Source organism: Rousettus aegyptiacus, unplaced genomic scaffold (assembly GCF_014176215.1).
Source record: "Rousettus aegyptiacus isolate mRouAeg1 unplaced genomic scaffold, mRouAeg1.p scaffold_m13_p_6, whole genome shotgun sequence".
In the NCBI taxonomy this organism is placed as follows: Eukaryota; Metazoa; Chordata; class Mammalia; order Chiroptera; family Pteropodidae; genus Rousettus; species Rousettus aegyptiacus.
This window is the reverse complement of record NW_023416309.1, coordinates 104,013,416-104,036,670: the sequence shown is the minus strand read 5'-3', so window position 1 is coordinate 104,036,670 and position 23,255 is coordinate 104,013,416. Positions and strand designations below refer to the sequence as shown.

The 23,255-nt window shown below is 44.5% G+C and overlaps 1 protein-coding gene across 1 annotated transcript in view; it reads left to right on the top strand.

The window, feature by feature from the left end:
- Positions 1 to 1,083: 1,083 nt before the first annotated feature.
- The window catches only part of ERN1 (endoplasmic reticulum to nucleus signaling 1), a 75,441-nt gene continuing 53,269 nt past the window's right edge, over positions 1,084 to 23,255 (top strand). Inside the window, exon 1 of the mRNA XM_016128783.2 lies at positions 1,084 to 1,308. Within this exon, the coding sequence (XP_015984269.1) occupies positions 1,252 to 1,308 (57 nt within the window). The 5' untranslated portion in view covers positions 1,084 to 1,251. The remainder of the gene's footprint in view (positions 1,309 to 23,255) is intronic.

Genomic DNA, 23,255 nt, shown 5'->3' with positions numbered 1-23,255 from the left:
GGACCCAGTGACCAAACAGCTGCTGGGCTCTTTAATTCAAGTTAACAGCCCATAACCCTCAAAGAGACCTTGTATGAGTCCTCAACACACCCACGCCCTCCAGAGTTGTGACACATGTCATCTCAAGCTTCAGGAGGTCACAGCTACAAATGCCACGTAAACACAACATGACACCAGCAGCAGAAATGTTTTCCTTCCGTACTTATAATTTTTGGCGAATGATTTGGCTGCGGTTTATTCTAATTCTGGAATATGTGCTGCCAAAGTGAGCACCGTGGTTTATTCCAAAGGAACACGATTTGAGAGTATTTCCTGAGGGGGGAAAGGGGGTGTGGAAGAAGAAAGGGGCGTTCGGACTAGATGAGGTGCAGCTGGAGGATCCCAGGGCTCTTGACGACTGCCGGGCACAGGACAGAAAAGCCACGTTTGCTGGAATCCGCTGCCAGCTGCTGTCCCTCTCTTTGGAGGGCGCCGATGATTCCACCATGGCGGGGAGACAGAATGGGGACTCTGGGCAGCCAGCACCGCCAGTCTTTTGGCTTTTCCGCTGATCAAGTCTGACGCAGCAAGTCCTTTGGCGGGGTTGGTAGGCCGCCGGGAGGAGGCGGTGCGCCCGCGTGGCGTGGCTGCCGGCCTCCCCTCGCCCTCGCCCTCGGACAAGCTCGTAGCACGGATCGCTCAGCACCCCTAGACGCGGGTCGCCTAGGCCTGGTTTTTCTGTCTGGCAGCGGCAGCCGCGGGACCTGGGTCCAGCCAGAGGCCGCAGCTGCCCTTGGCCCCGCCCTGGACCCGCCCCCGCGCCGGCCCCGTCCCGCCCACCTTCGGGGCTGGCCCCGCCTCCGCCCACACTCGAGCCCGCCCCCTGGATCGGCCCCGCCCCTACCCCGTTCAATCTCGGGCCCGCCTCCACGCCGGCCACGCCCCCGACCAGTCTCGGGCCCGCCCCTGGCCCGGCCCCGCCCCTACCCCGTGTAGTCTCGGGACCGCCCCCACGCCGGCCACGCCCCCGACCAGTCTCGGGCCCGCCCCTAGGCCGGCCCTGGCCCCGCCCCGACCGGAAGAAGCTCCGGCACCGGCGCTTAAAGGGTCGGGAATGGGGGAGTCGCCACCGCCTAGTCAGCTCTGCGTTAGCTGAAGCCCGGCCACCGCCGCGCTGTCGTCGCGGTGTCCCCGCCCCGTCCTCTGCCCGCCCGCCCGCACCGCCCCCCTGAGCTGGCCGGCTGGGCCCGGAGCCAGGACAGAGTGCTCGCCATGCCGGCCCGGCGGCTGCTGCTGCTGCTGCTGGCGCTGCTGCTGCCCGGCCCCGGGGTGAGTGACCTAGGATCGTGGGGTGGGGGACATCTCGGGGCCTGCCGGGGTCCGAGCCAGGAGTGCGGCCAGGCGGCTCGAGGCCCGGGGCGCCTCAGCCGAGGCTGCGGCCAGGCGTAGGAGGCGGCGCCGGGCGGGGAGCGGACGCCTCCGGGCCGGCCGGAGTGGCGGCCGCGTCCAGTCCCGCCGAGGCGCTCGCCACCCGAGGTGCGTGGCGGGCCAGCGCGGCTGTCATGGGCAGCGCCTCTGGGGGGCTCATGTGCTCCTTCGCAACTTTGTGCCGCCCTGGCGACACTCGGGGTCTCCAGAAGGCCCACGACCCTTGGGAGGCCGCCCCACCTGCCGGACCCTCCCTGTAGGTGGGCGCCCGCTCAGCCTGGCGGCGGCGGCGGAGGAAGGACTGACAGGGCCCTGTAATCCAGGGGAGGGGAATATCTTGCGTTTATAATCCTTGTTGGAACTTTTAATACGAGAGAACTTTGAGAAACGAATGCAGCCGGGACAGGGTAAGCATTTTCCCCCAAGAGCTCGATCCTGCTCACCTGCCATGCAGGTTTCTTGGAATTGCGAGGCAGGAGGCTTCCGTTTGTGCACCAAGACTTCGTTAAGCAAATTCAGCTTTGGGAATTGGACTCTTTTTAAAGACCCTATATGGGAAAGCGGTAAAGCCGCTTCAAAACTTTAAATAAAAGACTGTTTTCTTGCTCGAGAGCATTGTGGAGCTGTCCGGAACGTCTTTTCATCTTTTCCCGGAGAGAAGCGCCTGGTTTACATTTATTTATTTATTTAACTATTTAAGACCTTTCACTCGGGCTGTGGATTTGGTCACCACGTCTGGGAGGACATTTTGTGGACAGAGCTGGCTTTTTTTTCCTTCTGATTGGAAGAACCTAAACCAGCGAGTGGTTTAAAAAAAAAAAAAAGTATTGTTCAGGATGTGGGTGTGATACATTGGTGCAGGTTCTGTTTAATGACCTCCACTGTGTACTCTTTAATATGGGATAGCATGTACCAGGTGTCCAGGTGGAAAATTGACATGTGTGTACCTGAGTGCCATGGCCTGAACTCTTTGGAGGTTATGCATTTTAGGTAAATAATAGTCCATGCTCTTGGAGTAACAAGGATTTGGAAGCAGCTGGAATAATACAATACATAAGGCTACTTTTTTCAAATTCAGGGCTTTTTTAAAAGGAAAATTTATGCACATTTCACAGTAGAACTTGTGTTAGTTAAGTTTTTCTTCTAATTTAAGAAAAAAAACACTTTCACAGCTAGGGTCAAGTTTTAAACTTGAACACTTCGTGTTGGATTAGTTAACTGCTGCCTGGCATCTGTTCATAAATAAGAATATAAACAGAATGACCAACGGATGGCATGGAAATTGATCACTTTCAGTCGCTAGGGCCAAGGTGTATGTGGTTTTCTTTGCCACATCTTTCCATTTGCTATTCTGTTATTGGATTCTAGTGTTTTAGTTACTGAATAACTTAGGTTTAAAGAGCCAAAAAGAACTATTTAGCTTTAGTTGGGACTATAGTTTCAGTTCATGTAAATATTTGCAAATTGTATTTAGAAATCCCAAATTCTCAGAGTTGGTGGTAAAATATTCCAGACCCTTTTCAAAAGGTTATGTTTTAGTATGACTATTTTTTTAGGTAAAAGGTCAGAATTTTACTCTCAGAATTACCTACTAGTAAAAATTTCAGTCTCCAAACATAGTGAGAATTCTTATTTGAAAACTCTAAATGAAACCCATTGCAAAGTGTGCAGTTTAACTAGGCAGTGATGTTGTGTAGAATGCACTAGCTGTAAAATCAGACAAATCTGAGTTTTAACTGGTAACTTGCTAGATGTGTCCTCAGGCAAGTTATTTTACTTCTTAGAGACTCTGTTTCTTGATATGTGAAATGGGTACAGCTGCAAACTTGCCTGAAGACACCTTGCACATCATAGATGATAAATATGTAGTCTTCTTACCTTACCCCCACCCTTTCACACAGGTGCTTTTTACTCTGTCATCTTTTTTTATACTGTGCCTCGGCAAGGAACATTTTTTGATTGATGAAATAACTAGTACATTGGAGGCAATACTGTGATTTTCTTTCAGTCTATGTCTGATTGAGCCAGACATTGACTCATCATAGGCCAAACTTTAGGCTGCCAGATCAAAAATGCAATAAACAGTGTTATTAAGGATTTGAGGCTGTCTTTTGTTAATCCAGGATGTGCCTATTTAGTCAGCGAGTTTTTCCCTCCTTCCTAGACCCGGATCTTGTATCTAATGTTCATTTGTGCTATATCATGGCTGTTACATTGTTGTCATGCAGTCCTCATTTTACCAAGTTTAAGTTCCACTTCTCTCAAGTAACAAAGAGATCTGTAGAATGTGCACAAGATACTTTCTTCAGCTATAACATATACAATTTTTTTTAATTCAGCCAGTGTTTTTGTTTTATTTACTTATCTTTAAAAAAAAATTTTATTACAGTTGACATACATACAATATTATATTGGTTTCATGTGTACAACATAGTGATTAGAACCAGTGTTTTGGTTTTAGAGCAGAATGAAAACCATCCCTGAGAACTGAGGATCATGTATGTACAGAAACACACTGAGAATATCATCTGAAACACGAGTCGCGTATCATGTATTCTGATAGTTATCACCTGCATGAATTATCCTAAATGAAGTTATCAAGTATTTATACTGAGGCACTGAGGAGAATGTTTCATTAAGCTCATGTTATCAGAGCTGCGAATCATGAAATGAGACTGTGGTTGTACATGTGTGTATGTATATTTTTTAATTCACTCTCCTTGACCAATTATTATTACTATAAACAATGCGATATTAGTTGTCACAGTAATAGCTTCTCAGAGCACAAGAGAAAATGTGTATGAGAGTTCAATGGTAGACTGTATTCCTGAATATAAAACTAGTGGACTATTTAAGACTTCTTCATGTCTAGCCAGGTAAGCATCACCTACATGGGCCTGGGGGATATAGTTATTTGCCTTTCTCAGATGTTGACTCCTTTGATCAGGTTGAAGAATCATTGGATAATGATTTTTATTTTCATAAGAAACCTCTTTGGTTTGGGGATCCGAAGTAATATTATGGTTCAATATCATGTATGTTTTATAATGATCAAATGTTCTCTCTAAAGAGATGATATAGAGGAGAAAAGCCTAGTGTGTCATTTTAATGGATTCAGTTTTTATTATGCACAAATAACTCAGGGCCTGTAACCTAGCAATATGATTAGAGTGTGATGCTGGCTAAAAAAAATAGGGACAGTGAATCATAGACTGTGAATAAGAAACATGCTGGTTAGCTATATTTCCTGGGGGCTGGGGATTTTTTTTTTTCTATCTTTATCTTTACCTATATCCCATGTTTGGTTCCTTGCCTCAGAGCGACACATTCTCAGAGACATTTAAATGAGTACAACAGACCAGATACGGACTGGGAAAAGAACTTAAAAAAAAGTAATCATAAGCTCCTTGCTTGCTTTCCTTTTTAAAATTTTAAGTTACGTTTAGGCAGTCTATCACTTCTGATTATCTTATGATCATCTTTGTTCATGTATAAACACATCAAATACAACAATGTAAATATATGTTCTGTATTTTTATTTAGTTTTGTTTTTTTTTTCACAGAATATTTTCCATAACTTGTTAGGAAATGTTTGAGTACATCATTGCAATTGTCACTTTTAGTAGCACTGTAGTAAACCATCGCTTATGCCCAAAGCATTTGAGCCTCTGTGCCCAGGTTGGGGACTGGGGTCATATGACTAGGGTTGACTTAGCAATAAGCCATGCTTTGCCTAGTGATCACCCTGCAGAGGTCATCTGGGTTGTTCCCAGTTTTTTCACTATTATAAGGAAAGGTGTATCTCCATTTTTTCAAATCTTTTGTGTGTTTTGTGCTTTCTGTATGATAACATGGGGAAAATTTTGTATGATAACATGAGAAGAGTTTTTTTAATCCCTCGAAGTAATCATATTCATTGTTGAACAGTTAAAAAGCATAGATAAGTCTAAATTTAAAAAAAATCTATACTCGTACTACCCAAACATTACCTCTATTAACATTTTAACAGCTTTGAGATTTAATTCACATATAATTCACCCACTTAACATATTCAGTTCAGTGGTTTTTAGCATAGTCACGCGATTGCGCAACCATCACCACAGTCAATTTTATAATATTTTCATTATCCCCCAAAGCAACTCCATACACATTAGCTGCCACTGCTCATTTCCCACAAACCTCCCAGCACCTGGCATCCGCTAAACTACTTTCTGTCTTTATAGATTTGTGTATTCTGGACATTTCATAAGTGGAGTCATGCTACATGTGGTCTTTTGTGACTGGCTTCTTTCACTTAGCATAGTGTTTTCAGGGTTTATCCATGTTGTAGTATGTTTCAATGCTTTGTTCCTTTTTGTTGCTGATAATATTCAATATACGGTTATACTACATTTTGTTTACCCATTTGGCAGGTGATGAACATGTGGGTTGTTTCCCCTTTCTGGCTTTTGTGAGTGCTACTATGAACATTTGCATACAAATTTTTGAATGACCATGTATTTTAATTTTTCTTGGGTATATGCCTACGAATGAGGTTTCTGGGTCATATGATAACTGTATGTATAACCTTTTGAGGAACTGCCTGACTGTTTTCTAAAGTAGCTGCGCTATTTTACATCCCCACCTGCGATGTAGGAGGGTTCCAATTTCTCCACATCCTCGGCAACACTTGCTATTATCTGTCTTTTTGATTATAGCCATCCTAGTGGGTGTGAAGTGGTAACTCATTATGGTTTTGATTTCATTTCCCTGGTGGCTTATCTACTAACATCTTGATACAGATCCTTCCAGATGGTTTTTCTTTGTACACATTTGCATAGATAATATTTTATTTCCCCAAAATGGAACATATCATAGATCTTTTATGTCAATAAATTTAACTCTGCAACATTATTCTCACTGGCTACATGATACTTCTCTGAATGGATATACTATAATTTGACCATCCAATCATGTGGATATTGAGAATGTTTTTAATTTTTATTACTATAAACAATGTGGTAAACCTTATCACTAAACTCTTGAATGCATCTTAACTGCTTAATTATTGCCTTGGGATAAATTCCTGGAACTGGAATTTGCTGATCACATGTACCTTTTCATAGCCCCTTACCCATCCCCAAACAATAATGGATTTTTTAAAATAATGGATGTTTTTAAAAGCATAAAACTAGCCTTAAGTTGGGTTTGTGATAGTTATTTTAAAGTAAGCTGTTTTCTTTTAACAGTGTGGGTTTTAAGTCAAATGCAAGTGGAATGTTTGGATTTTGTTTTGTTTATATTTTGAAGATGCAAATAACCATGGTAGTCTCTTGATGACACCTTATGTACCTAAGACCTATTGAGAAAATAGCTCTTATTCTGATTTATTAAATAACTTGTTTGCAGGGCTCTTGGATCCGCAGCAGTTTCAGATCAGCTTTCTAGCAGATGTGGCTCCATGAGCACCCTGGAATACCTTGGGGTAATCTGCGAGTTTGGTTTTGAGGGTAGCCCACCTCCTATGGACAAGGTTCTTTCTATAGCTGGTTGTGAGGCTATTTAGAGTTTTGTCTCAAGACTATTCATAAATCAAGAGTCGATACATTGGTTGTCCCTTTTGGAGGCCACTGTTCTTAAAACATACAGCTCATCCCTGCCGATGTTTTTCTTAGGAAGATTAAAGTACCCCTTGACAATAACGTAATGCCTTTGTTTTGTTTTGTTTTTCCCACAAACATACCTAAACTTATTCATCCTAAGGACTGTTGTCTCTTTCAAAATCATCACCCCTTCAGGATCAATTTTCATGTCATACAAGTCAATCTTTTCTTTTTTTATTTTTACCTTTTAGTACTGCATTTAATAATTTAATCAATTTAATAATTCAGCTTTCAAACAAAAAGAACCATAACAAGCAAATATTTACTCTTAAGCCAGTGTTCTTACACAACTTAAAACGTTTCCCAATTACCTTCCTATCTTTGCTTGAATGTAACTTTTATGTGGTTCACACTGAAGTTTTGATGAAAACTATTAGTTAGCTTGATTGCATAATTCACTGACGACACTTGGATATGATTTTTGATTGTTTTGATTGTTTTAACCAACTAAATACTTTCTGCCACGTAGGAGATTCAAAGGTTTATTCTTTGAAGGGAATTTCCAAAAAAATCCTAGAAATATTGTGAACAATAGGAGCATATATGAATAAAAATATAAATACGTTCCAGGGTAACTGGAATCAGAGTATGTCAGACAGCTAGGTGGGATCTTGCTGGTCTAGTCCAATGAGTCTCGCTCGGTACCCGCACCCGCCCCCCCCCCAACACACACACATAAGGAACAGGATGCATATCAGTCAGTCACAGTGGAGCACATTAGAACCTTGGAGGGTGGTGTCTGGGGCACATACGTCTCTATTTCAGGCATCATCTTCCCCTCCCTTGTTGAAAAGTCGCTTCCCTGCTCTGTCCCCCAGAGCAGACAGACGGATGAGGAAGCTGAGGCCAGGAAGGGTCATGAGACCTTGGACCTATGCAAGGTCATGCGTAAGTGGCAACACCGAACCTTGAACCCGATCTTCCTGCTTCCCTTTGAAGAGCAGCCCCTGCAGTGCTTCTGTTCTGGTGCGGTTGTTGGAACACATCAGTCTGGCTACCCCAGTCACCCTGAGGAGCTGGCCCAGCTGTGTTGCGACAAGAGATGGGATCTAGAGAAGGACAGGAGAGAGAGGAAAGTAGATTTGTAAGCTTCAGGAAAATGCTCAGGTAACAAATGCTTCAGTGTCTCCCACAGGAGTTGTGTCTCTTACTTTATTTCAGTAGGAGAAAGATGCGGCTCTGTGCCAGAAGCGCTCCCTTCGCCTGAAACCCTCCCTCAGGGAGACTGTCCTCAACTCTGGAGGCAAACCCAGCAGCAATCAGGGAGGGTGGCGTTTAAGAGGCCCTTACACCTAATTCACGGTTTAGCTTATTTCTTTGCTTGAGGTCTAATAATATCCAAGCAGGTGCATGTTTATCAGTAAGATCTCACCTAGAAATGTTTCTGAAATAGCAAAACTGAAAGTTCGTGTCTTAGACGTCTTTAACCAAAGTTGCTCTTCCAAAGTGCAGCCACTGCCTTCACAAAGAATCCTGAAAAGACGGAGCTCTCTGGCGGGCTGGGCCCGGGGTGTTTGCCTTTGCAGCGGCCCCCACCTCCCAAGCAGCCCCCACCAAGGAGTGGGTCTGCGATGACAAGAGAGAGAGTGACAAAGTGGACCTTGGACCACAGTGAAGGGACTCAGGTTAGCCTAGGTGAGTCTCAGGAGAGAGAAATGAGGGAGAGAGGACAAAGGGAGTCAGGAAGGTGCCCTGGGTGGGGGTGTCACTTCTCTTGCTGGTTTGACCTAGAAGGCAGGGACCCTGTCATGCTTAGCTTGGCATCCTCTATGGCAAGGGTCCCCAACTCTCAGGCCATGGATCAATACTTGTTTATCGCCTGTTAGGAACTGGGCCACACGGCAGGAGGCGAGTGGTGGGCCAGCGAGCAAAGCTTCATCTGTATCCGCAGCCGCTCCCCAGCGCTAGCATCACCGCCTCGGCTCCACCTCACATCATCAGGCATTAGATCCTCCTAGAAGAACCAGTCCCTGGTGCCAAAAAGGTGGGGGACCACTGCTGTATGGCATTTGGCACAGTGAGTTGGCCATACCCACTATAGTGGGCACTCAGCAGACGTTGAGGGAATTCCTCTGTGAGGCTCATTAAGACCCATAAAACAAGGAGCATTTTATCATTCAGCAAGTGGGTTGTGGAGTTTTGGAGGGAGGAAGATGTTGCTTTAGTGGTAATCTCTTCAATAATGTTTCTTTCAACAGAATGAGAGGGGCTTTCAGGATATCTGCTTGGGTGGACATGACGCATAGTGTGTGGTGCCCTCTCGATGGACTCCTCATATCAGTAATGAGATTAATTTTAACATGGCCAAACCCCAGGAGATAAATGGTTTGTGATTATGCCAAGTCAGTTTCATTTTTCACTCAGCATGATGTTTCACTATTAAAAAATGAACCCTGATTACCCCAATTTCCAGTGAGGGGTAATTGTCTAGGCTGCAGGAGGGTTTGTCATGGAAACTGATTTTTTTTCATATATTTTCTGAACAAACAGAGCTGTCAGATCCCCAGAACCTGATACTGTCATTGCTCTCCAGTTGGGTCAGAGGAGTTTATTGCCCAAACTAAATCAGCTCTTTTTTCTCTTAAAGCAAATGGCCCATGACTGCTGAGGGGCCACTAGGAGTGAGAGAAACATCTGTACAGAGGGGCCCAGCTGCAACCAGGAATGTGTGACTTGAGTCAGTGCTTCTCAACTCTGGTTGAATTAAGTCACCTGGAGTCACCTGGGAGCTTTTTAAAAACCTTATGCTGAGGCCCCACCCAAGGTAAATGAAATCATAATCTTTAGGAATGGAGGCTGGCATCCTTTCTTTTTTTAAAAAAAAATGTTTTTAAAGCCCCAGGTGACTAATGTGCAGACAGGTTGAGGCCATCAAGTAATTCCTATATCTTACTTCTGGACAGAGCAAATGTGTCCACCTGTGCCTTGTAATATCAGAGAGCCCTGGACCAGACTGGAGACAGCTTTTGGCTCATTTTATAGAGAATTGGGGTCACTACATTCTGCTAGTGAGTAGCAGACCTAGAAATAGAGAACTTTGCATTATGTTTTTTCTAATATACTGTATTGCCCAACTCTTAATGAGCAGGTTATTCCAGACAGATGGGTATTTTTTTTTTTGAGTACTAACTACTGAAATTGCTTTTAAAAAATCAGCTTTAACTGATAACTGGCCTTACGTTCAAATACACTTAGTTATTGAACTATACGATGTTTAGAATTATTTCTAGTTACACATATGCTTACTTATTATTTTTGCCTTCTTCATTTATTAAGGAATCAAAGCAGTACTGCTTTCTAGGTTCCTTTACAGCACCCTGGCAAGTGAAATCATCCTTCAAAAAAAAAGTCTTCTGTAGTCAAGGGGTGTGAGTATGGAAGAAATTTGTGGCAGGAGTCAGTTCAGTAGTTAAAGTACAAGAATGAAGCATATAAACAAAGAGGAACTTTCTTATCAGGGTGAGAACGTGTATGTATGTTGGAAGAAAATTATAGGAGGGAGTAGTTTGTAATGTTCTCCTTCCCTATTTCATGTGAGAGCTAGACATCTAAATATCAGCCTTGCATCCCGAAGGGCCTTTACAGTTGAAAGGCGCACAGGTGACAGACAGGCCTGATGGTAGAATGCAATGCAGGATGTGGCCAGTCAGTTGTCTCAGCGACCGACCGAACTAAGAATTACTCAAAGAATCCTAACAGCTGGTTTAGAAACAAGCAGAAACTCACCTCCCAGTGTAGCATTGACTGGGCCGATCAAATCTAAAGCTCTGCCGGCACCCTGGCACCACGCTGAGAAGCGTCAGCAGAACTGGAAGGTCCCTCTTTGAAGTCAGACTCTGAACGGGGCTCGCATCTGACCTAATGGACCTGGGTAAACTTGGGGACCAGGGCTGTGATTCCCCAGCAAACTTGATGCCAGAAGGAAATCCCAAGAGGCGGCTCCAGTTCTGCATTCCTCGAGTGGATAGATGAGTGTAGTCTGCCATTTGACCTGTTTTGAAATGTAGATTATAGGCACAGACTTTTATTTTCATAGATGTTTTGACACCTACCACAAAACAATAGTGAGAGCTGGGGGATGAGGGGAGCGGTACTAGCTAGCTGGGCAACTTTGGGCAAATGAGTTATTTCCCTGGTTATTTCATTGGTAAAAAGGCCATGGAACTAGCAGATCTCTTGCATGGGCTTATTTCTAAATGTCCCAAATTAGGAACACCCATTTAGGTTAGGCGACTAGTCCCCCGGCTGCTTTGCTTTGAGCCTCCCAGCTTCCTAGCTCCTGAGTGTAATGCATTCCATCCATTTATCCATCCATCCATTCACCAGTTTTACTGAGGACGTATTATATGCCAAACACCATATGAGGCAGTTGGGACACTAAGTGAACAAAACAAAAACTCCTCATGGAACTTATATCTGCTTGGCAGAGACAGACAAGATAGCATGATAAATACATATAGACGTGAGAATGAGATAAAATTCTATAGAAAGAAGGAAAATATGGAGCAGAGAAGGCGAATGAGGGCCTGGAAGTTGCCACAACAATGGGCTGCGGCTTCTTCAGGTATCGCTCACGTGGCCTGTGAGGTACAGCCGAAGTGTGGGACCTGCCCTGACTGCTGTACTGCCCCAGACAAGAGCCCTTCCCTCACTCCGAGTGACGCTGCATCGCTTGCTGTCGGGATTATTAAGCAGCTCTGTACTCTAGCTCGTTTCTCATCTAATCTTCTGGAGGACTGGTGTTGACAGTTCATGTATGTTTGAAAATCCCGGGCAAATACGAGATAGTAAGTGTGACTACTGTCAATTTTTAATGACAACGCAACAAGAGAAAGTTCAAAATCTTGTCAAGGAAACCTCACAAGCCCCTAGGACTCAGGGGTCAGAGCCGTTACCTCCTTGAGTTTTGTGATGGCTCTTCTCCCAAATGCACATGTAGGATATACAGTAAGTCCTCATTTAACATTGTTGTTGGGCTCTGAGACTTTAAGTGAAAACTATGTATGCTGAAACCAATTTTACCTAAGTCTAACTGATGTAAACAAGACTTAAGTTCCAAAAGCATTTCATCAATGTTACAACAAAATGACATTATTCGAGGACCTGCTGTATATATTTCACAAATAAAATTAAATAGTTTTTTTTTTTTTCTATTGTGGAAGTATTTATAAGATCTTCAGATAAATTCAGATACAGCAAGAAAGTCGTAATGCTAGTTTCGGGGAATCTCTGACCTCGAAGGCACCACCCCTGTCTGAGTGATCCAGCAGTGTTCTCCTATAGTTCTGTTCGGGTCCATTTTCCACTCGCTGTGGTCTGGTTTTGCAAAGAAGAAAACGGTTTTCTTTACACATAGAGATTAAGAACAAGTTTATCTGTAGTTTTGGTATTCAGTTAACTGGCGACAAACCACAGTTGCTTCTAACACCAACCCTAAGTCATCTTGATCTGATGGTTCAGTACTTGGAAATCTCTGGGGCTTTTGGTAAAGTTCAATCACTTATCTGATTTCTGGTTTGAAGAAAAATAGAGGTCTTCCTTTCAGGTTAGGACAGGGTTGGTTTTAAAGTCTCCAGCATGTTTGTGCCCTTCAGAGTCACCCACCTCGTCCCATCAACATTGGTTGATTTCTGTGGCATTTCTTTTCTCTACCCTGAACCTTAAATGAGTCAAATTATTACTAATTTCCAGTGTTGCAACCTCCCGAGATAGTGGAGACATGGCTGTTGCAAGACCGGGACTGGGGATGACTGTGTTCAAAGGCATCATGCATCACTCTTCGGTGGTTTTTGGCATGTTTTGATTGGTTGGGGCAAGAAGCATCCACAGTAAAGCCTGAGGAGAGATGGTAAATCATGGATCCTCACACTTCTGAGCTAAAAGGCATATTTAACCCAGCCTTTTCACTTTATAGACTCAGCTACTGAGGCCAGGAGAAATTTCCTGACTTGCCCAGAGCCTGTACCAGAACACGTACCCCTGTGTCCCGTCTCATCTTCTTTCAGCTTCATTCATCCCCAAGAAACACCTGTTGTGCCAGGCTCATGGGAATACCTGAGGAACTTTGGGCTGTTTATCTTGGGTTTTGAGAGGAGGAGGAACAGACTTTGGAGTTACGTGAACACAGGATGGGCCAAGGAGTGAGAAGAAGGCCTGAGCAGGGAAGTGTGGGCCTAGAATCGCAGGGAATTGCTCTGGGCAGGGCGTGGGCATGCTGCCAGGGCACCTTCCAGGAAGCACAGTCGTGGAACCTGCCATCTTTGGCCTTGTGTTATGTCTCTGCTAGATGGGAAACTCCTTGAAGGCAGGAGTTTCCTAGGCCTTGGGGCTCCAGTTCCCTGTACATCACAGGACCCTTCTTTTCTGTGTATCTGTAGGTTAAAAGCCCTGGGGGTGAGGTTGAAATAAGTGAACTAGCAAGTCAGTTGGACATGGAAGACTCAGCCAACAGGAAGAAGGTTGAAACAGGGAGTGCCTGGAAGAGATTGATAAACGCTTCATAGCCTTGCCAACTTTCCTGAGTAATGTGATCCAGCGACTTACTTCATTCTATGTGGTTAGAACCCCCACAATTTCTGCCTGCCATACCAAATAGCCCAGAACTGTCTGCAGGTGCTGGGGAGATGGAGCACCCCAGGAGAGGAAACAGAGAGGAGGGGCACATTTCACTCCTCGGGGCTTCAGAGGGAGCCTTCTGAGGTGCATGGTGGCTGGCCGGAGAAGCCCCTCGGACGAGGAGTCTCAAAGCAAGAGCCCTTGAGTTGGAATCTGTTCTCTAGACCACACTTGACCATGACAGCAGCCTTCTTATTAAAGTCTCCCATGGAGTTTCAGTGTGTTACGCTCATACTCAGCTGTAAACCAGCTAAGCAACATCAGTCTCATGTTACCTTAAATTAAAACACCAGAGAAGACCCACCTCAGGTGTGAACACAGACTGTTTGGTATATCAAACTCTTCACCTTAGGGGAGTATTTTTTCCCTCCAGATTCGCTTTACGCCAATATGGCTAGCACGCCATCCTACTCTTTCTTCAGGCTGTGTAGGTAACAAGACATGTGAAGAAGATTCTGGTTTTTGCGGCCCACTCCGCGTGAGTGCACACCTGGCTTCTCTCTGCTTCCCCAGCCCTACCTTGTCTCGGTGCCCCCTCTGCTTTCTCTCCCCAGCCGCAGTGGCCCACGAGGGCCTCGGACACAGTCAATTACCTTCTGCGCCCGGGCCTTTGCACAGCCCATTCCCTCTGCCCAGGAAAGCCTTCCCTTCCTTCCCCTCTTCCTATGGATCTTAATTCAAATGTCATTTCTTTCGGGAAAACCTTTGACACTGTGATCCCACACCCCTCGACACAAGACCCGATCAGCTTCTCCTGTTTCGCTCCCATGGTTCCCCGTATGTCTCTTTCGTAGCACTAACTGCAGTTTGTCACTTCATTTGTGTGATTATTTCACTGCTATGGTCCCTTATTAGACTATAAATTCCGCAAAGGCAGGAATCGGATCTCCGTTGTGCTTAGATCCTAGTGTCTTAGACAGTTCTTGATTAATCATCAGAAATAACTGACACTTATGTGGTGCTCACTGTATGCTAGAGACGGTACTAACAGCTTTATGTATATTAACTCATTTAAATCTCCCAACAACCCTTTGAAGTAGGTATTGTTATTATCCCCATTTTATGAATGAGAAAACCAAGGCACAGAGAGGTAAGCAACTGCCCAGGGAGGTCTGACTCCAGAGTCTGCCCTTCCAACAACTACATGATATTATACTGTCCGGGCATTGCATGGAAGCGTAACGAGTATGTTTAAATTGTTCAGCATTGTCAGAAAATGGGTTTCCAGATAATTCAAATACAATCCCAGAACATAAAATGCAGTCCCGTTTGGTGAAAATCTTTTCAGCAGTTACACTCTTCTTCCATCTTAAACACCACAAACCAAACATATTTTAACCTTTTCTAAATCATTCCAAACTGTCATTAGAAGCTGTTACATTGTTTCTGTCTGCCCATGAGGGCAAGAGATGAGGTGCAATTGAGGTTTGAGTCCAAGTGGACAGTCAGGTTTCTGAGTTTGTTTACTTTCCAGCGGTATCTTTGGCTCCCACCAATTTCTCAATTAAATGACCTGCCCTAATATTTACATAATTCTTGTCTTTGAAAAATCTTAATATGTATTTTACTTTCTTAGCAGTTAAAGAGATGCTGCGCTTCCTCAGTTTTCAAAAGTAAGAGAGATCTGGAAGCTTAGGCGCCTTGCCCCACAATTCAGATGCCTGTGCAAGCCCCTCTTCTGACCTGGAGAAATTGGCAGGAAGATTGGATGACCTCCCGATGAGTCAGGAGCCCGAGCGGGACAGCGACTGTAGGGAAAGCTCTCCTGGGAACATGGAGCCTGCTGGCAACGTAGTGTGTCCTGTAAAAGCACGTCCCCTTTCCATTCCCCGCCTAGACAGCCATGTTCCCTTTCTCAGGAGGGAGTGCTTTTCTCTTTGGTGTCTGGAAGGGCTTCTGCCTTGAACCCAGAGGCTCGGTATCTCCTTGCTGGACCTTCTTTCCTGCCTCTGCTTCCTGCCTACCACTTGATAAGCTGGAGGAAGCCGCCTGCTCCACCTCGGCCAGTCTTCTCGCTTCACCCTTGTTCTCAGTCCTCAGTTTTCGCACCATAACTCTGTAGATTTGGTTGCGTCCACACAGCCTTCCAAGCAGTTTCTCATGCTCCCCTTTCTCTGCCCAGATGTGTGAGAATTGCATAGAGACATTTACATTCGCCACTCAGAGGAGCCTAGAAAATAGAACCCCATGCTGAAATTACGGGAATCTGGTGGCCTAAGATTTTTGTCACATGAAAAAGTCAACATTCAGATCTGCATTTCTGTCCTTTTTTGTAAGCATCTATATCTGCTAAGTGAAGCAGTCATTAAGAGCTTATTATGTGAGGCTCATCGATGTATGTTTAGTCATTAAAATGGTCCTTGCTGTTCAAAGGAGTTGTCTTGTGCTAATCAGTAATGTGCGTTTCCTTAACGTTGACATTGACAGGATGACTCGCTTCATGGAAGGAATTGGTAGTGGCTATATCATCATCATCATCAAAGAGCATTTTTAAAAAACCATTAGAACTGGGCTGGATAAATGTATATTGCAGAATCTTTTTTTTTTTTTTAGTGGTGGCTAAGGTTGTGACCTTATGTTATTCCCGCCTACCTAGATCTACAGTGGGATCTCAGGAATTTTTGCCCACCCTATATAATTTGTAGTGCCTTTTAGTGTGTTGGGTGTCTATGTGGAATCTATAGTTTACATTTTGGTCTCATCCAAAAGCTCCTACCCACATCTCAGAGCAGAACACTGATCCCATCTGCCCCAGCAAGATTCAGAGAGAGGTTCCAGGCCTGGAATAATTTAAGCTTATGGTTCTCAGAGAACCATGATGTAAAGTATTGAAATTATAATGTAGTGTAGTGAGCAAAGGACCAGATAGAGAGGCGGAGCCCTTGGTTCCAGGCTGTGTCTATGGTTAACTGTCCATCGTGCCTTGGGCAAGTCATTTCACCTCTCTGGGCCTTGACTTCCTGTCCTGTGAAATGAGGGAGCTGGATACAGTGAGCTCTTCAGCCCCTTTCATCACTAAAATTACATATCCCAGAAGCTGTAAACAGCCCTACTGTTTGACCTGTGTTGTTAGGAGCCATATGGACATCAGTGGCTATCTAGCTAATTGGAGATGGGAAGGCAATATGGTGAACTGGGCCAGTAGGGAAGTAGCTGATACTCAAATGGACATTGAACAATGGGATCCTGGTCAGAGGAAGTCAGGCTGGCCAGGTGTCTCACCTGGAGGTGTGTTGCATAGTATTTAACTTCTCTTGTAAAGCTTGGCAACATCTGGCAAGGGTAGATGGCAGTTGTGTCATAAATACAGTTGTTTATAGATAATTTTTGTTTAACTAGAGCATTTATCCACTTCCTACTTGACCCCTTTCATTCCCCTCCCCCCAAAAGAATTCTGTGACCAAGTGTAAAAAGCAAAGTTGTCAGTTTCCGATTAGTTGCTGTTATCAGGACTGAAAAATTTGGCATCTGATTGAGTCTTTTTTTCCCTTGGGGTTTTCATATGAGGAATTCCTAATAGTTGAAGACAATAAAATAATGGCAGTCCCTGCCTTCTAAATCTCAACCACTAAATGTGAAAACTTGAGTTTTCGTTTTCACACCTATAAAATGCTTAGGGACCTTAGAGATTTGATACTACCTTAAGCACAGGGTTTGTTTCCTTGACCGTGGTGTGGTGAGGGGTTTCATGGAGCGCTTTTCATGCCCGAAAGTGTTTCCTCGTCCTTCCGTGTCAATATAAGTTGATGGCAGAGAGACTGTGAAGTCAAAAGCCAGATGCTTGGACTTAGACACTAGCCTGGGGCCCGAAAACCAGTGTGGGGGAAGTATATTCACCTGCTGTGAAATTAGCATACCTTAGTGCTCAGGAATAAAGTGGACTTATGAGGAACCTTTTAGGGGATCCATTAAAGGAGTAGCCTAAACTGAAGAACTGGAACTGTCTTGGGTGGCGATCGGTTACACCATACACAAGAATTGCCACAAATACTAGTTTAACTCTCTCAGTTGCTTAGTTTGGAAAGCACACTGTGCTGTTCAGTAAAGCCCTTGCCCTTTACTGCATCCCCACCGGACACTTGACTCCCATCCAAAGCAAATGTCATGGTTACCTCTATTGACTTAATATCAGGAAACAACAGCCGATAGACTGGTTAGAAGGAACTGATATGTTGTTGATGGATTATTGCTGACCCGTATGCAGGTAAAGGAAGTATAACAGAATTTGGAATGATTCTGTAGCAGACTGAAATCGTTAAAACGTAGGCACGATTGAAAAAGAAAAGTCTCAATATCACCAGTGTTTTAATTCTGTTCTTAATCTTTACCATCCCAATTCAGCAGAAAGGAGACCAGACACAATGAGTTTTCTGTGTCAGGTGGTACAGATGGTTATATAGACATCTCCACATTTGGAGAAGTGTACTTCACTGTTGGATCAGGTGTGTAAATGAAATGGAGGTTGGGGAGCAGGGTTTGATTAGAATAAAAATCTTTGTCATATCAATCTAATCAGGACTTTATGTAAGATATCTTCAAAGGTAGGCCTTTGGGAGCTGCAGGTTGAGCCCACTCTCCTGAAGAGTATGAGGCTTATACGCATGTGGGCTCTGTTTTTCAACAGAGATCTTTGTGTGATGGGTGTGTGCTGGCATTTACTGGGCGCTGATTTCAGTCTTAGCTGCTTTGGTGAATTCTTGATTGTTTTTTTTAGCCATCTTTGGGCACAGTCATTCTACCTTGTGATCAAGTGGCATTAGAATGACAGTACTCTGCTGGGTACATTTGTAAAGCAGCCAGAATTGCAAATAGCCAGGCTTCGTTGGAGTTTATAATCTGCAGTAGACACTATTGCTGCAAATAGAAGAATTGTAGATACATATGTCCTTTTTTGAATATCAGTTAGTGCCTGCCAAGGGACTATGTTCCAGAACACTATTTGAGGTACTTCCTGCTGAATTGACATTTTACTGCACAAGTTAACTTTGTGTGTGTGAGAGAAGCCCTAAAGTACTGGGGTCCCATTATGGCACCCCAGAAAGTATTTTACTGATAGCTATTAAAATCAGCTCATCTACCCTGTGGCTGTCACTAATTATTGCCAGCAGAACAATGCCCTTCTCACCTCTGAACATTGTCGCTAAGTTAATAATTATAAATTCCGATTCTGTAGCTCATTCTAACCCATTTGAAATCAATTCTGGTTGTGGTGACATGCAGCTTCATTTGTTCTCAAGATTTCTTGTGTCCTAAGAAGTAAAACAAAATACCTTGGAAATCTTTCTTATGCAGTCCTTCCCTTACTTGCTACCTGTTTTAAGTCTTACCTATAATACCCAACTCCCGGGCTGTGGACCGGTACCCGTCCATGGCCTATTAGGAACTGGGCCACACAGCAGGAGGTGAGCGGCAGGCCAGTGCGTGAAGCTTCATCTGTGTTTGCAGCCGCTCCCCAGCACTAGCATCACTGCCTCAGCTCCACCTAAGATCATCAGGCATTGGATTCTTATAGGAGCACTGGTCCCTGGTGCCAGAAAGGTAGGGGGCCACTGCAGTGTGTAGTATTCATTAGCCAAAATGCACTCTGAAATCACTTTACCTTTGCTTCACCACTGTGGCTAGCCGTCCAGTGGATTTGAGCCTTGGCAAGGAGCCCCTGCACTGCAGACTGGGTGTCGATGGCAGGTCGTAGGTTCCAGGAATTTAGATACACACTACATTGTGTAATGATATTCGACCCTATAGAAACATGCCAGTATCCTTGCTAGAGTTATAGTTTAGTTTGGAAGAATTTCTTAACCTTAAATAAATAAAAACTAAAGGTAGGATTATCTAATACAAAATAATCCATTGAACATAGAGGGAAATTATTTTCAAAAAAAAAAAAAACAAACAAAAAATAGCCTCCAAACAAGAAAATCCTGAAAATTGGTGTGTTATTCCTAAAAGAAAAATGTGTGTTGTTTTGTTATTAACCAGCTTATTGTATTCTAATGTTATTATTATAAATACTGTGGTCTGTTGGAATGAACGTAGAAAGGGGAGAAGATTCACAGAAAAGCGTTTTAACTATTTTTCTTGTTTTACTTATCCTGCTAAACTGTGGTGCTGTCATGTAAATTTAACTTTCAGGGATGCATGGTTGAGATTGACTTGATCGATTGGCACGCCGCCCGAGAGCGTATGGCTCTCCTGCTTACAGCGATGGGTCTTCTGTACCTGTGCGTGTACCTTTTTTGTGGGGGCTGGATGCACCGGCTTTGTAAATGGAAGCAATAACTACAGTATTTATCAGATATAGATGACTTTGGGAAGCCGGGTGTGAGCACCTGTGTGCGTGGCGCTTCTTCCCACCAACTTCGAGATGGAAGGTCTATGCTATTTTTATTAACCTTATGTCTGAACCTTGTTAGGTAGTCGGTCACCCTGTAGACTGTTTCTTGAAATGTGTGTCTGAATTCCAAGAATCGTGTTTTTTTGGAAACGCAGCGTCCCTGAGGAGGAGCAGGGAGCTTTCCTGTGCTGTGTCTTAGGGGGAGCGGGCGGTGTGCCGCCCTGCAGTTCCCTCTGCTGGCAGAAGGCGAGTGGGAATGAGCGGTCGCTTCAGTGACAGACGTGGCAGCAAAACCAGGGCCTGTGGCTTGGCTGCTGGTTCTTCTCCAGCCGCTGGTAGGCTGCCTCGGGGTCTGACCAGCCCCAAGTTCTTGTTAGAAATGGGGGGGTTTTCGTTAGAGGCTGTGTCGTTTGTTTATTTATTTATTTTTTTATGCTGCTTAAACACACACTTGTCCCGTGTCCATAATTCTCTTTACTGAAGACTTTTTCCAAACAAAGTTATTTCAGGACTCGTTTTAGAAAAGATTTTTTTCTTAGCTACGAGGCATTGAATTAGTTAACGCACTAGCGATTGACAATTAGCTGAGGTTAGAACATTAGACAGAGAAACTGTTGGTGACTTCCTTTCAGTCATCTTTACCAGCAATTGGTAGGTGTTGCTTCCAGATCTTTGTAGTAGAGGCAAAGTGGGCGGTGTATTTTATGAATCAGACTTTGTGAAAACTTGTTTTTAGAATCAGAACATCGGTCATGAGGCGTTTGTCTTCACGGGTGGGGGACGCTTGCCGAAGTCCTGGCCGAGCCGGCTGCCAGGGAGGACCGCTTTCCCACCGAATCAGCTGACGCGAAATGCGCTGGTTCGACCAGCAGCCACTTCCCCAGCACCATCTGCTCTGAATGGCCAGGCTTCGTGGTGCTCAGGCTGGGTGTTTCCAGAATTATTTTCTCAGGGTCGCCTCTGTGAGAGGGCGTATTGCAGACTTCCGTGAGGACCCGTTAGCCAACGGATGTCTAGAGTTAGGCTAGACTGGATTACCCGCCACTGCCAGAGTTACGATGATTAACTTCTTAGAAGTCACCATCGAAGCCAGACATATTTATCCCAGTAGTTTGGAAAATGAGGCAGATTCCAGGTAGTCAGTTTGAAGCAGATCTGCCGAGTTGACGTTTTCTCTCCATTTTCAGGATCCCTGGAAACTAGTGTGTATAACTAAACTATAGGGTCTGTTGCCATTTCATCCCTCGTAGAGAAAAGGAAGCACTGACGACTGAAACGGCTGGGTGGAGGTAACGTGCAAGTTCATTACTGTGAAGCAGTGTTTTTAGAGGTTCGGGTACAAGGAGTTCTCCGCTGTGCTCAGTATCACACAGCAACTAGAAGCCGATTTAATTCATGTGAGTTTTAGCAGCTAGATTTGAAGGCAGACATTTTCATGCTTTAAAAAAGTGGCAGGGGTAAAGAGCCAGAAATTTTGTGATATTAATTTGCCTTCTGAGAGAATAACACTGTTCAGAGTAGGTCCTGGCCATTCTAATTTGAAACCGCCGAGAGCCTTCAAAAAAAGAGGAAAATCTGTCAGGTGTGATAGGGTTTGTGACATCACTGTGGACATTGCGATTAACTGTCATTGCTTTCAGTTACTAAATTTAGTGTCTAGCTCAACCTGGTATTTTTGAGATTTTTGAAAACCATGTTAGTTACATGATTAGTGTCTTACTTTGATTCACCAGCCAACCATAAACAATTGCTCTTCCTGTGGTCTCCGAGCTGCTCAGACGGGCAGGTGGCTTTTGTTTCCACACTAGTGGTGAAGCAGCACTGATAGATTTTATTAAATATTAGCCCTTGTTAATAGTAATACTGTGATAAGACATATTTGGGGCTTTAGTTCATCACAATTGTACCGTAGGCTTTAATAACGACAACAAAACCCCTCTGTTCTTGGATGCACACCGTCTCACCAAGAGACCTCAGCTTCCAAACTTTGGCCCCTCTTTTGGTGGATGTTAATGATCAAAGGTGGCTGAGTTGCCTGATAGTCTGAGGTCAAAAGTGCTTCACCTGGAGCTTAGGAATTTGCCGAAGCTCCTTTAAATTCCAGCTTCTCTCCCACCTGCTGACTTGTCCATCTTCTTCCTAGTTTATGAAAAATCCATCGCAGATCATAGAAAATTTAGAAAATAGAGGAGAAAAAAATCTATTACTATAATTGTGATATTTTCTTCATCTTTTTTTCTATATATATTTTTTAATAGCTCTGTGTGCTTGTATGTGTGTTTTACGAATGTATCAGTTGTGAGTGACAGAAACCTAGTTCCAACAAGCTTGAGCAAGGAGGGGATCTTATTGTAAGGACTGGGGTGTCTCTGAGCCCAAGGACAGGAACTTGGCGAGGCCCGAGGAGCAGTGGAAGCCAGGCCGTGTTTCTTCTCAGGCTTCTTTCTCTGTTTCTGCCTTCGTCTTTCTCTTGTTCGTCCACATGGAGGAAACATTCGCAGAATCTCCCAAGTTTAATTTCTTACCACTTCATCCATCCAGAGAGTTCAACTCAATTCCGATGTAATGCCAAGACCTGCTGTGCAAAATGGGGGTTCCGAGGTCACTATTTGATAGGTGGAGGGAGGCTCGGCAGGGGAGTTCCACCTCCTGGCCCCCAGGTATGTGCACATCTTCCCTTTTCATTGATTCAGTCCCCAAACTGCCACCACCTAACATGATCCTGCCATCCCACATCACGCTGCAAACCCATCCTCCTTCTCAGTGGGAGACAGCCGTAAGTCGTCTTAGCTGCAGCCTCAGTGGTCTTGTCACAGGCCCACTGTTCTCCAGGCCAGCTGCTCTGGGCGATGTGCTCGTCTCTGGTTCAGGCATGAGCAGGTACAGGTAAGGCTTGTCACCATCTATAACCCTGCGGGCTAACATAATTTTAACTACCTCAGAACGGTTGGTATACATAACCTCTGGATTCCTGGCTAGGGCAGGCACCACCATTGAGGCTTCTGTTTCCCTAGCGAAGTCTAACTAGGACTGATTTCCTAGTTCTAAACGTGAAATCAAGAGCAGACTCTCCTCAGGTGTAAGGCTTTACCCAGAGAATAGACTCAGCGGGCGGCGATAAAGCTCGCTATTGTTCCCCCCATTCCAGGTGAGTAGGCCTGGCTCTGAGCAGGGTAAGGGCCTGGGGGGCTTCTCCTCCTCCGGGCCAGGCACAGGCAGGGAGTGGGGTGAGCAAGGTTCTGGCAGCTGCTTCCACC